General features: G+C 53.2%; 4 protein-coding genes across 4 annotated transcripts; 1 reads left to right on the top strand and 3 right to left on the bottom strand.

The window, feature by feature from the left end:
• Positions 1-187: 187 nt before the first annotated feature.
• Positions 188-2445, bottom strand: N7498_001426 (uncharacterized protein; the record flags this gene model as incomplete). The annotated part of the gene is made up of 3 exons (XM_058448489.1): positions 188-232; positions 289-1845; positions 2032-2445. The coding sequence occupies 3 exons, from the start codon at positions 2443-2445 to the stop codon at positions 188-190; spliced, it is 2016 nt and encodes a 671-aa protein (XP_058313900.1).
• Positions 2446-3110: 665 nt separating this feature from the next.
• On the top strand, positions 3111-4634 carry N7498_001427 (retrograde cargo receptor ERV46; the record flags this gene model as incomplete). Its single annotated transcript, XM_058448490.1, has 3 exons — positions 3111-3360; positions 3438-3618; positions 3692-4634. The coding sequence occupies exons 1-3, from the start codon at positions 3168-3170 to the stop codon at positions 4632-4634; spliced, it is 1317 nt and encodes a 438-aa protein (XP_058313901.1). The 5' UTR covers positions 3111-3167.
• Positions 4635-5519: 885 nt separating this feature from the next.
• Positions 5520-6984, bottom strand: N7498_001428 (uncharacterized protein; the record flags this gene model as incomplete). Its single annotated transcript, XM_058448491.1, has 2 exons — positions 5520-6362; positions 6421-6984. The coding sequence occupies 2 exons, from the start codon at positions 6982-6984 to the stop codon at positions 5520-5522; spliced, it is 1407 nt and encodes a 468-aa protein (XP_058313902.1).
• Positions 6985-8397: 1413 nt separating this feature from the next.
• Positions 8398-12190, bottom strand: N7498_001429 (uncharacterized protein; the record flags this gene model as incomplete). Its single annotated transcript, XM_058448492.1, has 4 exons — positions 8398-11460; positions 11519-11673; positions 11753-12103; positions 12175-12190. 4 exons carry the CDS (start codon positions 12188-12190, stop codon positions 8398-8400), a joined length of 3585 nt encoding a protein of 1194 aa, XP_058313903.1.
• Positions 12191-12814: the final 624 nt, after the last annotated feature.

Below are 12814 nucleotides of genomic sequence, written 5' to 3' on the forward strand. Positions count from 1 at the left end.
ATACACGAAACCGTTGCCGTTCGCCTGAGCCATGCAAAATAGAGAAGAAACTTCAGATAAATCATACCCCCGGCATACTGTTCTCCGTACACTTCCCATTCTTTGCACAGTAGTGAATAAAGCCGATTGATAGCGAGTAGAGTAGGGAGTAAGGTAGGGCTGAGCCGGTGATCAGGTTAGAGACCGTTCATGCCGTAGGGAGAAAAGCGTCGGCGGGAAGGGTGCCCTGTGCCTATTTGTAACATGTTAGCATTGATCTCTCATCACAAAGAGTATCACGAAGTTTACCTTCAATTCTTCGAAGTTCTTCCACGCGGCCTCAGGGTTCCAGCCATTGCCCGAAAGGGCCATTTCCGAGAACTGTAGGGTCATGCCAGACTTGGCGCTCATATGGGCAACTAGCTGTTCTTGCTGGACTTGAGTATCGGTTTTGCCAGGGGCGGGGGAACCGTAACCCGCAGGAAGGCCGAGTTGAGCCACGGGGGGAGTAGAGACGGGAGCTGGAGCAGCGGCGGCGGCGGCGGCGGCGGGAGGAGCAGCTGCCGGATGGATAGCCTGAGGAATAGCCTGACTCTCTGGGCTCCACGCCTCATTACCGCCGTATGCCCGGAGACACAGGATATCGCTGACAACTCGGATACCACCGATGCCACCTCCGGGACCGATGATGAAGGTTCTGTCGAAACTGCGCGTTTCCACTTTGCCTCCAACACTCTCCTCAAACTTTCCATGCACCATGATTATGAGACCGCCCACTCCAGTGGGGCTCTGGCCGGTTGGGTCAGGAAGTCCCGGCATTTGGTGGCATTCAATGAGATAGTCGTCTGCTTGGGTGGCCATGTCGGGATGGCGGGTTTGAGGGAGATCGTTCCACAATTCAAGGATCTTTTCAGCACCAGTGTAGATACGCGACATGCGTGCAGGGAGATGGCTGATTTTGAGAAGGTTCCGGCTCCTCTTGATGTAAGCATCCCAGCCTGCGGTTTCGATTTGCTGGGCTTTGGGAGCCTGGGTGTTGACGTTCATGGAGAAGGTGGACTCATTGTCGTAAACGCCCTTGATGAGTTCAGCGCGGTTGTTATCGTAGCTGACGAAAAAGGCGCGAATGAAGTTCTCGGCGATCTGAGACTCATCATGGAAGTATGGTGCTTGGACAGGAATGGGGGTCTTCTTCTGAGCCGCAATTTCCTCTGCAGTTCGAACCTCGACATTATTCAAAATGCGTAGCTTCGGATACCACTTCAACATGGTGTCCTTGAAAGTCGGGACGGCGCTGATGGGGTTCCCACTCAGATCCAGAAACTCCAGGTTCCGGAACTTCCACCGCCACCCACTCATTGAAGACGGGTCCTTGAAGTTGTTGTTCGTGAGATCAAGGTTTTTCAGATCGGGGACGGTCTGAGCCAGGGTTGTGACGACTGTGATATTGGCAAGTTGGTTGTCTGCCAGACTGACACTCTCCACCGCCTCACGTCGCTGGGTGGAGCTGGTGAACTGCATCTCCCAGACTTTCATCAATGCCGGGAAGAACTTGGACTCCGTAGAAGTGCTGTTGAAAATTCCCATGGCCTGCAGACCCTCATCGGTCACGAGCTTCGAAAGGTCGAGGAGTTTGGTATCCGGGTAGTAGCGTTTGCCGAGAATAGCCGTCATCTTAGATTTCGTATCTGCAGTTGCGGCCGAAGTGCCATTGCTGGTAGCCAGGTCGCGATCAAGGGCAGAAGTTCCATCGTAAGGTTCGATGGTGATATGGACACCTGCAAACAGATTGTCATTAAGTCGAATCATCCGTTCCGCCAGTTCTGGCTTGACGAATACCACAAGTGTGTCGCCTTCGACTCGCGACTAGTCGAACGTTAGCAAGGTGCCAAAGACCTTGAAAACCGCCCGTCACCCAAAGGAGAAATTGCCAGGAAGCCCAGGAAGTGTCGACCGTCGTCGTGCGAAAAAGGCCGTCCGTGCGAGCAAACACCGGTACGGGTGACGTTGGCGTTGATATATATAGACCGATTCTCCGAATGTTGAACATACCTTGGTAATTTTGGCGCGTGGACCCGATTTGGTGGATGCGTTCAGTCGTCTCTCGAGAAATGCGGTAAGGCTTTCGACGCCGCCGTCGCGGTTGGATGCCGCCTTGCTGTCCTTCCAGTTGCGAACACTGAACTGTTCAAGGTTGCTTCCGCCGGAGCCTTTGCCTTGCCGAATATTGGCCTGGGAGTCCTTGCCGCCGGAGACTGCTTTCTGAAGCAGATCCAGGTTCCTCTCACGCGCCTGGGGTCGGCCAGATGCACTTGATCGTCCGGTATCGCCTCGACCACGCTTTCCTCCCCGTACACCAGGTCGATCCATATCCATGTCACCGTCTCGGTCGGTGCGCGTCGGACCCCGCTTGCGGATGCCCCCGCCACTTGTGCCGCCGGAGCGACGAGACTTCATGGTCTTCATGTTGTGTTTTTGAAGGTGAGGTGGAGCGGGGGGTGCAAAACACGATCGACAAGAGAAAACGGAGGGCGATGGTTGACCTTGGAACCCTCGTGAAGTCGACTGCGCGCTGCGCGCCTCAAATCAGGCAGGAAGGTGTTGTTCGCATACAATGGAGGGATTCCGGAGAAATCCACAAAACGAGAAGAAAGAAGAGAGACGCTGAAGAGGGAAGAAATAAAACAAGGCACCTGCCTACACGCAAAGAATAGGCAGCCGCAAGTACAATGCGATCTGAGAATAATCACCGATGCGAAAAAAGTGACGTGAAGATCACGTGGGCGGTGACTGAAGAGCTGAGTCATGGATACCCCACCAATCAGCAGCTGTGATCTGTCCTCACTATCAGCGGGTCCATCTATACACGCTCTCAAGCCTCGAACACTTCTGGCCAGCTTGCACCAGGCCTCATTCTTGGGTGGCTCAGCTGGGAAAGTCAGGGCCGACAAAGTCAATTGCATTGACTCAAACTTTTGTGGGTGAGTGTGTCTTCCAATGCCCCATCCCATCTCTGTTGTGCCTGCGTTCCCTCCGAGGTCGATTGACCACCAGGGCGGCTTGCGCGTTCAACGAGAGCTCTGCTAATGTCTCCGACTTTGACCTTCAGACAATTTCACTGCGTCCGCTATCCTTGATTCTCTACTCGCGTTCACGGTTCGCCCTATGACCGTCAATTGTCTGGCGAGATGCCCGCAAAGTCGCGATTCACGAGGCTAGACGCCTTCGCCAAGACCGTTGAAGATGCCCGTATTCGCACGAACTCCGGCGGTATCATCACCATTGTCTCGCTAGTAGTTGTCATGTGGCTCGTGTGGGGAGAATGGGCTGACTACCGGCGCGTGGTGGTGGAGCCGGAGCTCATTGTTGACAAGTCGAGAGGTACGCATTCGAGTTCAATCAACACATATATACGCTCGGGGGATTCCATCCTAATGCCTTGGTAATGGTCCAAACAGGAGAAAGAATGGAAATTCATTTGAACATGACTTTCCCGCGACTACCGTGTGAGCTTCTGACCTTGGATGTCATGGATATTTCGGGTGAGCAGCAAGTGGGTGTTGCGCATGGCATGAACAAGGTTCGCCTGTCTTCTGCTGCAGAAGGAAGTCGAGTCATCGACGTTCAGTCTCTGGACCTGTGAGTTTCCTATGAATATTGGACTGAATCTACCGAAACCCGATCTTGAGCTTAACCCCCACCTCCCTTCCAGGCACTCCCCCGCAGACGCCGCTACACACCTTGACCCGGACTACTGTGGTGATTGCTATGGAGCACCGGCGCCAGAGACTGCCATCAAGGCCGGATGCTGCAGCACTTGCGATGAAGTCCGGGAAGCATATGCCGGAAAGCAATGGGCCTTTGGTGTCGGAACCAATGTCGAGCAGTGTGAACGAGAAGGCTACGGAGAGAAACTCCGGGCGCAGCGCCGGGAAGGCTGCCGAATTGAGGGTGTCCTTCGTGTGAACAAGGTTGTGGGCAACTTCCACATCGCCCCGGGTCGCAGTTTCACCAACATGAACATGCATGCCCACGATCTCGAGAACTACCTCATGCCTGGTACCGCCCCGGAGGACCAGCACACCATGACCCACGAGATCCATGAGCTCCGCTTCGGTCCTCAGCTCCCCGCTGAGCTCGCCGGCCGCTGGCAGTGGACCGACCACCACCACACCAACCCGCTAGACGACACCAAGCAGGCTACCGACGAGCCCGCCTACAACTTCATGTACTTCATCAAGGTTGTCTCGACATCCTACCTCCCTCTGGGCTGGGACCCAACATTCTCGTCTGCGATCCACAGCGCCTACGACAAGGCACCTCTTGGCTCTCACGGCCTGGCATATGGCGCCCAGGGAAGCATTGAGGCCCACCAGTACTCGGTGACCTCGCACAAGCGTTCCCTCATGGGTGGCGACGATGCTGCCGAGGGTCACAAGGAGCGCATGCACGCCGCAGGCGGTATTCCCGGTGTCTTTTTCAACTACGATATCTCGCCCATGAAGGTCATCAACAAAGAGACTCGCCCCAAGACCTTCACCAGCTTCCTGACCGGTGTTTGCGCCATCATTGGTGGTACTCTGACTGTTGCTGCGGCTCTGGACCGTGGTCTGTATGAAGGAGGCATGCGTATCAAGAAGCTGCACTCTAGCTAGATTTACTCTACTGCTGTTCCGTAGTTGAGCGTGAAAGACTAGCATGTGGGGGACTGGGGTTGAAAGCAAAGTGGGGGCACTCGTGGCGTTTTTGGGATACCTCAATACATTGAATTTGTTTTAGTTTTATGCTCTGGGGCCATTATGTATCTTTCATTAACTAGCATTGAATACTCTGCAGCTCCTTATATCTACTTCGTCGACCTCAGCTTTTGTACAATTAGTGAAGATGGTAAAGATCTCATGGCTCATTGATTGACGCTGCCTGCATAGATTTACACCGATATCTTCTTCTTCCAGGTCGGTGTTTATTACCACTGGCTCTCGCTCGAGTGAGAGTCAAGTGAACGCCTGCGAGCTTGAAGTGTAAGTGCGGAGATGCCTGTACTTACGAAGTAGCTAGTAGCTCATGATAGAACGATATAGTTAGAACGACTATATCGTTATGCCATTGTGACAGGAATGACGGGAAGCGCAAAAGCCATCTTGCAACGCTATCTGCGGTTGAGAGTTTATGGCCTAAGTCATCTCTATATCAGGCCGTGGCAAAGACCAGTTTTGTAAGTTGGAGTTAATGACAGGGCTTAGTTCATGGACGTATTTGACGAGATCATTCGTTTATCCTCGGCCAAAATAGACTTTATCAAGACAAGACTGGGCACATTGAACATCCTGCGAGTTTCTAGCTAGTATTGAGACTCAGGACGGTGACTCGTGGCATTGAGAATCTCGCAACAATCCCAGAGCCCTGGGAATTGATATCCATTCTTCATGCCCGGCTGTGCGTTGGGAAAACCTAGCATTTCTCATGGTAATGTGAAAATTAAAGGAGTAGCATGCCTCGGGGAAAAGCAGGTCTGTATTCACGTGCAAAATCTTGGGAGATTATCCAAGTTGCTGTTGAGGCTTTTGCACTTTCAGTATCTGTTTAAAGGGCTTCGGGTCCGGCAACGAAACAGGTGTATCCGTACGCTTGGAACTCTGAATCAAATGATCAAATGAAGCAGAGCCACCAACACGCGGTGTAAACGGCTCAAAGTCCCAGAGATACCCTAGTGTCCTGAGCAGCGAAGAAGCAGAGTACGAAACCGTCTCTCCATCCGAGTTAGTCCCTTTCTGCTCAACCACACCCTTAGCGACCCACGGCGAAATCAGGAGCGTCGGGACACGGCCACCTAGCCGATCAAAGGAGAAAGTATAATCCTCGCCATTCGGGGCCTCCTCGGTGTAGGTCAGTTCATCCGGGCGCGGGGCTAGAGGCGGCGGGACGTGGTCATGGAAACCGCCCGTTTCGTCGAAGGTCAGGATGAAAAGGGTCTGGTTCCAATGAGGACTGGCGCGGAGCGCGGCGTACACATTTTTGATGAGAGTTTCGCCCTGGGAGATTAGGCCCGTCGGGTGCATTGAGGTCGTGCCCAGGCCACAGCAGGATGGCTCGATGAAGCTGAAATCGAGCAGCGTGCCAGCTGCCGCGTCGGTGTAGAAGTTATCTAATGGCACGGCTAGCCCTTGGTTACCGCTGGTAAAGGTCCAATTAAAGAACCAGGCGTCAACCATCTGTTCAGCTGGGTCGGTGTAGTAGTTTTTCCAGGTGCGGTTGGTTTCAGACAGCTGTTGAAAGATGCTGCGCTGGGTGAGACCGTGCTTGTCAGCGTCAAAATCCTCGTCGTTGGTGCCATGGCCAGCAGAGGTCCCAGAGAGCACGAAGGCGCGGTTTGGGGCCGTAGGCTGTAGCGATTATTTAGTCTCGAGTTAGTCATGGGAATAGGTATGCATGATGACTTACGCCAGGGAAATCTGAGTGCCAATGATTGAAAGTGAGGTAGTTCTGCACCAGGCTCGTCAACACTGGTACCTGCTCTTCGGTGTAATAGTTGAGGACCTGCTTCGCGAGCACAGTCTTGTTGGCATCGTCCCCATAATAGCGCAGCTGCTCGTACACGAAGCCCTTCTGTGCAGGAGTCAACTTGCCGCTAGCGATGTCGGCATTGTTGGGAGTGAAGGTACCGTAGAATTCGATGTTGTTGCCAGTCACCGAGTGGTCAGGGTCATCTAGAATGGAATCCATGTTCTTTGCACTGCTGCAGACCGTGCCTTGCGAGGGCTCGGTTAGATTGTAAGGGTTGCAGAAGGGACCGTTGTTGATGGGGTTCTCAAGACCCTTGATCGTCTGGCCGCCCAGTAAGTTATCCAAGGAGCGGTTCTCCATCTCCAGAACGACAACATTCTTGATATGTCTCTTCAGATTCTCGATAGAGCTTGACGAGTGCGCGGTGTAGGAACGCTTGGGCGGCACAGCAGAGGCCGCGGCCGCGAAGGCCAGGAGTCTGAGGAGGGAGCTAGCGTACATGAGCGGCCCAGTGGGTATAAAGTATTGATGCAGGCAACTGGTGTGCTGGAGATGGGTTCTTTCTGCAAGTAACCCTTCTGATCTTTATAACTAACATAGGGCAGCATCGTCTGCAACGCAGGCCTTCGCTCGGAAATGGCCGTCTGCTCCTTCGCATCCTACATGTGACTTTCCTGGTCATGGTCTCGCTTGAGTCGGAGTGCAGGACAGGCTGATGGTCCACTGTTGCTGCGGGGTATGTATCGAGCCTCTCAGCTGATGCCCATTCGGGATGATCCATATGGAAACGTAGCCCATCTGATTGGCCGCTCTGATCCATGCCCCGGGCAACAAGATAGCAAGATTTGCGGAGATAGACAGGCACCGGGTCCGACGACGCAAAGCCGCTAGCGCCGTGGTCCCTACCCATTCAAGATGAAGAAGTGGGGATGCGAAGCGCGCATAATCTTCGGGGGGTGGAGAGTCGATCATGTAACGATGCCTTTCGTTTGGAGTAAGTCGCGAATGGCGAGGTGTCTTCTGATGGTAAATTGGTGGATGTGAAAGTAAAAGTGGAAGGTTGATGCGGATTGAGGGGTTCTTGCGTAGTCCTGAAGCGCGGAGAGCTGCATCATAGTGATATCCAATAGTTCCGAATAGGCTTTGAAAACTGGTCATGAATGTATAATGTACCCAGGCTCACGTTTTGTTTCTTGGGAGTGAGAGTCCAGTGGTAATCAATAGATAATCAACATATCGAGAGTTTTCGAAGAAAGTTCATAGTGGGAAACTAACCGGAGAGGTCTTGAAATAGAGCAAACAGTATAGCTTGCCAACCCATCAGAAGCGCATTAATACGCCTGGGCTTGGGCAGGGCCAGCAATATATCATCTAGGTACTCGCTATCTATGAAAATGAAAATACTTGCATTTCAGAACCCAACCACCCCAGTTTCAGGGACCTACTTTGAGAAACGGCGATCTTGGACCCCCATTGTACGGTTCTAAAAGTCGACTCACAGCAATAATACGATACTAGATTTCACAAGATCTCACTGAAACAGATATATCTATCTTAAGATGAAGGAACACTAAAGCCTTCATTCAAGCAACTCTCTATACAAATTGCAAGAAAACCTGATCAGCACCCAGGACAGCAAACGAAAATAACAAGGGTGGAAAGCACATGGCATGCAAGAGATGAAGTAAGACCCCTTCGCGCCAGACCGATCTGGAACTCCATACCGATGCGTAATGCAAGCAAATGATGAAAACAAGGAATGTGTAGACAAGGAAAAATAAAAAGCGGGATCAGCCGTGAAGTCTAGGTCTATGCAGGGATGCAGACGTGGCGTTTTGGACATGAAGGAAATGGAAGGACAAGGATTGTTGATGGACGGTTTAGAATGAGACAATGAAAAGAGGCCATGATGGCTTAATAACGCATGGCGTTGTAGTTGTTGGGGTAATCTCCGGGCTGAGCATATTGTTGGCTTTGCTGGTAGCTCGGCGGAACCTGTGCGGCAGTCTGGGGAAGCTGCCCATACCAAGAGCGCCGGCGTGGCTCATCGGGGCGGCTCATTTGGTTCAGAGCATCCCAAGTGTGGTTGGCTCCCGGGAGGTTGTACATGGATTGGTGGGGAGCTTCCTGGGACGGGTAAATCGTGGGAGCTTGCTGGGGCGGGTAAATCGTGCCAGCATGTTGGGGAACATATGGTGGCTGGTGCATGACCTGTTGTCGATGGGCAATCGCATGCTGAACCATCCGATTCGACATTCCCTCCCTCATCTCACGTTTCTCACGTTCACGGGCATCGATTGACGAAACAAGGCCGCTACCCTGAAGCTGCGGTTGGGGGTTCCGGTTGGCTTGATTCATGTTAAAGAAGGAAGAACCAGTCACGCGGGCAACATGCTCCTGCTCACGAGCGGAAAGATGGGTCGAAACATCGTTATAGTTGTTCAACATCGTTCCGGTGCCGCGCGATGAGGGACGATAGTTGGGATCTTGATGGGCGGTCATGCGAGAACTGGAACGGACTTGATTGGCCCAGTCACCAGATACTGGTCGGGGCTGCGGCGGAGGAGTGTTGTCAGACGGGGAACGGAGATGCATATGTATCGGGGGGCTAGGTGCTGCTCGCTGCTGGACATACTGTTCCGGGGTGAGACCTCCAGCAGGGGTAACAGGGCGATTGGTAGCCATTCCAGGCTGCCACAAGACACTCCGTCGGTATTCTTCCTGGCTAGGAGTCCCCTGGTGTACCCGGTCCATTTGGCTCGTTGGAACGGACAGCCGATATCGCTCTGCAGCATCCAAGTCATTCCGCTGGTTCGACGTCTTGCGCAAAGTGTCTCCCGTAGTCGGGCGTCCGGTGGTGGGCATATATGCCAATGTCGGACCGAAGTCGACTGTAGGAATATCTGGGTTGATGGCCTCGGCGGGCCTTTCCGTGGAATAGTGAGCGTCGCCAATTACGAGGTCTTGCCTAGATGGCATTCCGACTGTCTTCATGACACCCATTCTGGGCCTGGTAATGGACTTCTCGGACTTCTTGCTGTAGACAGACTCATGTGTGCTCGCATAATCCGGGGAAACAGTCGAAGCATCGTCATAGATACTCTCTTCCTCATTTTTGTAGGAAGAGACCGGCGAGGGGAGATGGGGGGCAATTCGGTTCAGCGCGTCTTCATCCAGGGTATGCCGGAGGTCGTCATAACTTGGCTCTCCATCAGGTGAGAGGGGTTCCTGTCCAAAGAGTTGTCTCCGAGGAAGAGGCTTGCGCTTCACGGTCCTTTCAACATGGAGACGTCGTTGGGGCGATGGAGTGCCGCCAGTACTGGGCGTTGCCGGAAGTTGCTCCGTGGCCGGCGGTGCTCGCACGGGGATTTCAATGCCAAATCCTTCACCACTCGAAGAGTGTGCGAGAGCGGGGTTCATGTATGCTGCCTGCGCTGGAGAAGAGCCATTGTGAGAAAAATAGCCTTGTGACCGTTGATCGATGCTGGTATCGGAAGGATGGTCATGGAAAGCGACCGCAGAACCGGCCATGCTCATTTTGCCAACAGATGTAAGTTGTGACAGAGTTGCATGAGACATCCTGTTATTGGCCAATCTCTGTTCCGAAGTCGCTTCGGGTCGGTTGGCGGGCATCGATCGAGGTCCGTGTACAAAGGACGGCGGGGTTGCAACTGGAGATGGTGGGGTACGAGGTGGAATGGGTTCTCCGTTCAGGTCAGATTGCGCAAATCCGGCAAGGGGTCGGTCATTTTCAGAACTGGTGCGCTCAGCAATAGGCGCTACGAGACCCTGTGCCCTGCCACGTCCCACCAGATCCTGGGCGGACGAGTGAGGTGAATCGTCATTGATTGAACTGTAGCCGGGCCTAAGCCCGTTCTGCATGCCCGTGATGTCTGAAATTCCACGAGAGTGATAGACTGGGGGCTCGTTCTTTGGGATTTCGTGAATGACAGCTTCTGCAGATTGGTTGAACTCAGGCTTGCTCTCAGGAGGAGAGAAGGGTTGGCGAAGAGGGTTGATCGGGGTATCACTGTTGCGCATGGAGATGCTGGAGCGATAGCGCGGTTTGCTGCTGTTGACGCTGTTTGTTCGACTCCGGCCGGTGGATATCCGCTTCTGTGTCGCCTCCTTAAGCTGTTTCCTCCATTCCGCTTCACTCCATTCCTGACTCCCGGCAATCTGGAGAAGGTTGGTAATATCCAACACATCCAGGTAGCCATAACGACGCTGCTTGGGAAAAGCAAACATGATGCTTTTGATGTGGTTTGTGTCAGCGACAAGGCGGGTCGGGCGGCCATAAAGATTGAACGTATCGAACGTCGGGAATAAGAATCGAAGCATCGTCTCAAACCCAGAAACCGCAGCATGCAGTTCGGGCATGACAAACACCAACCCTTCCGAGGAAGACTGAGGTTGCTGGTGCATATGAACTCGGCCCTCCAGCTTCACCAAGGTCGATTGATCGATAAGGGCTTTGGACTGGGGGTAAATTGCGTAGGCGGAGTACACATTGGTGACGGTGGCGATCGGCTGCACCTTCTTGGTCTTCTTGGTCTCGAAGAACTGAATGTTTCCAAGGACCGGGATCGACAAGCGGTCGTAGGCAGACTTCTTCATCACCTTCCGGGCTTTCTGAATTTCCTTCTCGTTTGGCGGGTTGATCACGAACCAGCATCGTCTCCATGGCGTTCCCGCGCCAAATCGCACACGCGCCCAGTCCTCATGCTTGAACTTCGTAGGCATCAAGATAGACTGGATTCCCGGGAGGTGCTTGCCTTTGGCAGCGATGAGAGAGCCGGTGTAAGCTTCATATAAAGAGGTGTGTTCGTACATGGAGAGGCGAATTGCCGCCGTCCACTGGGTCATTGAATGAAATGAGCTGAAATGTAGCAAGTACCGATTCTTGCCGGCCGAGGAAAGACTGAGGACATTCTTCAAAGGTGCCACGGCTCCGTTGCGAATAGGCAATGTCTCGATCTGCGTGCGCGGCAATTAGTTTTGAGTCACAAGCTGCGCAATGGAAGAAAGAACGTACCATCTTGATCGACGCATCAGCTAAGTTGATGAATGTCGCAGGGGGCTCTTGACCATCCGCCGCGTCCAGCGCAGCAGCTTCCCACAGAGAAAGGACCGTTCCGACCAGTTGAGCGTAACATTCTGTCCACTGGCGATCGGCAGTCTGCCGTCCGTCTGCGCATTGCATTAGTCCACATGGTTGCCCCGCATATGAAGAATGCCCTTGATTACGGGAGAGAGAGAGATCACTCACATGTATCCTGGTCATTTAGCTTCAAGAAATAACCTTCCTGGTAGACCTTGTTGGTGTGGATATTAAGAAAGGAGAAGATAGGCGACAGCTCCGGTGGAGTATCCTCGGCGTGCTCCATCAGAGGCGGATTGCGCGAAAAGATCACTGAGGGAGGTCGCGAGCCCATTCCGTCATTTCGTGGGGTCGCACCATTGACGAGCGACAGTTCAGAGGGAGGTGAGGGCGTTTCGGGAGAAGGTGAATGCCAGCGGGGCGGAGTTTGCGACGGAGTCACGTTGGACGAAGACCTTTTGCTTTCCCTCCCAGAGTCATTGTTCTTGGGACCGCTAAAGGTTGATATAAACGAGAGAACTAGAGTAAGACGCAAGGGCGAAATCAATGATGGGGTTCCTGACATGCTCCCGGGCCGCTGATCAACTTACCACGCGAACGACCCATGATGATGGATGGGTCACCAGACCAAAAACCCCGCCTTCGACCAGCGCTGGACGAGTTGTGAAAAGTCGAGTGTTATAGAAGGACACAGGGAAGGAGGCCTCAAAAGGAGACGATAGCGCACGGTCTCGTAGGTGGAGCTAGGATAAAGGAGTCCGCTGGGACCGAATTCTCGCCGGAGCAGGCTAATCCATCGAGGTCCCTTGTGAGGAAGTAGGGGGTCTCCGGGAGATGTCAAGCGAAGGCAAAAGCAAATACCGGGCACGAGGGGAATTTCCGCTAGACAGTCGCTGCCAAGCGAGAGGATGACGTTGCGGGTTCCCAAGACGGTCTCTAGTCACCGGGACTAGTTCACTTCGGATCGGGGGTAGAAGGGAAAGTGAGAGCGAAAGGCAAAAGAGAGAGGTTGGGAAGGAACGAAACTTGACAGATTGAGGTTGCGGAAGAGGCGAGACAGGCTGGACCGTGGAAGAGAAAAAGTTGGCGACAGCAACACGCTTGGCAGGTGGGACAGGACGTGCGAGGCCCAGAGACGCGTTTGAACCCGAGACGATCGATGCTAGATACGATAAATCTGACATTAAATCTGACATTAAATTTTACAATACACCAACCAGGTCCTAGGGT

Source organism: Penicillium cinerascens (assembly GCF_028974065.1).
Source record: "Penicillium cinerascens strain IBT 15544 chromosome Unknown contig_16_segment0_segment0, whole genome shotgun sequence".
In the NCBI taxonomy this organism is placed as follows: Eukaryota; Fungi; Ascomycota; class Eurotiomycetes; order Eurotiales; family Aspergillaceae; genus Penicillium; species Penicillium cinerascens.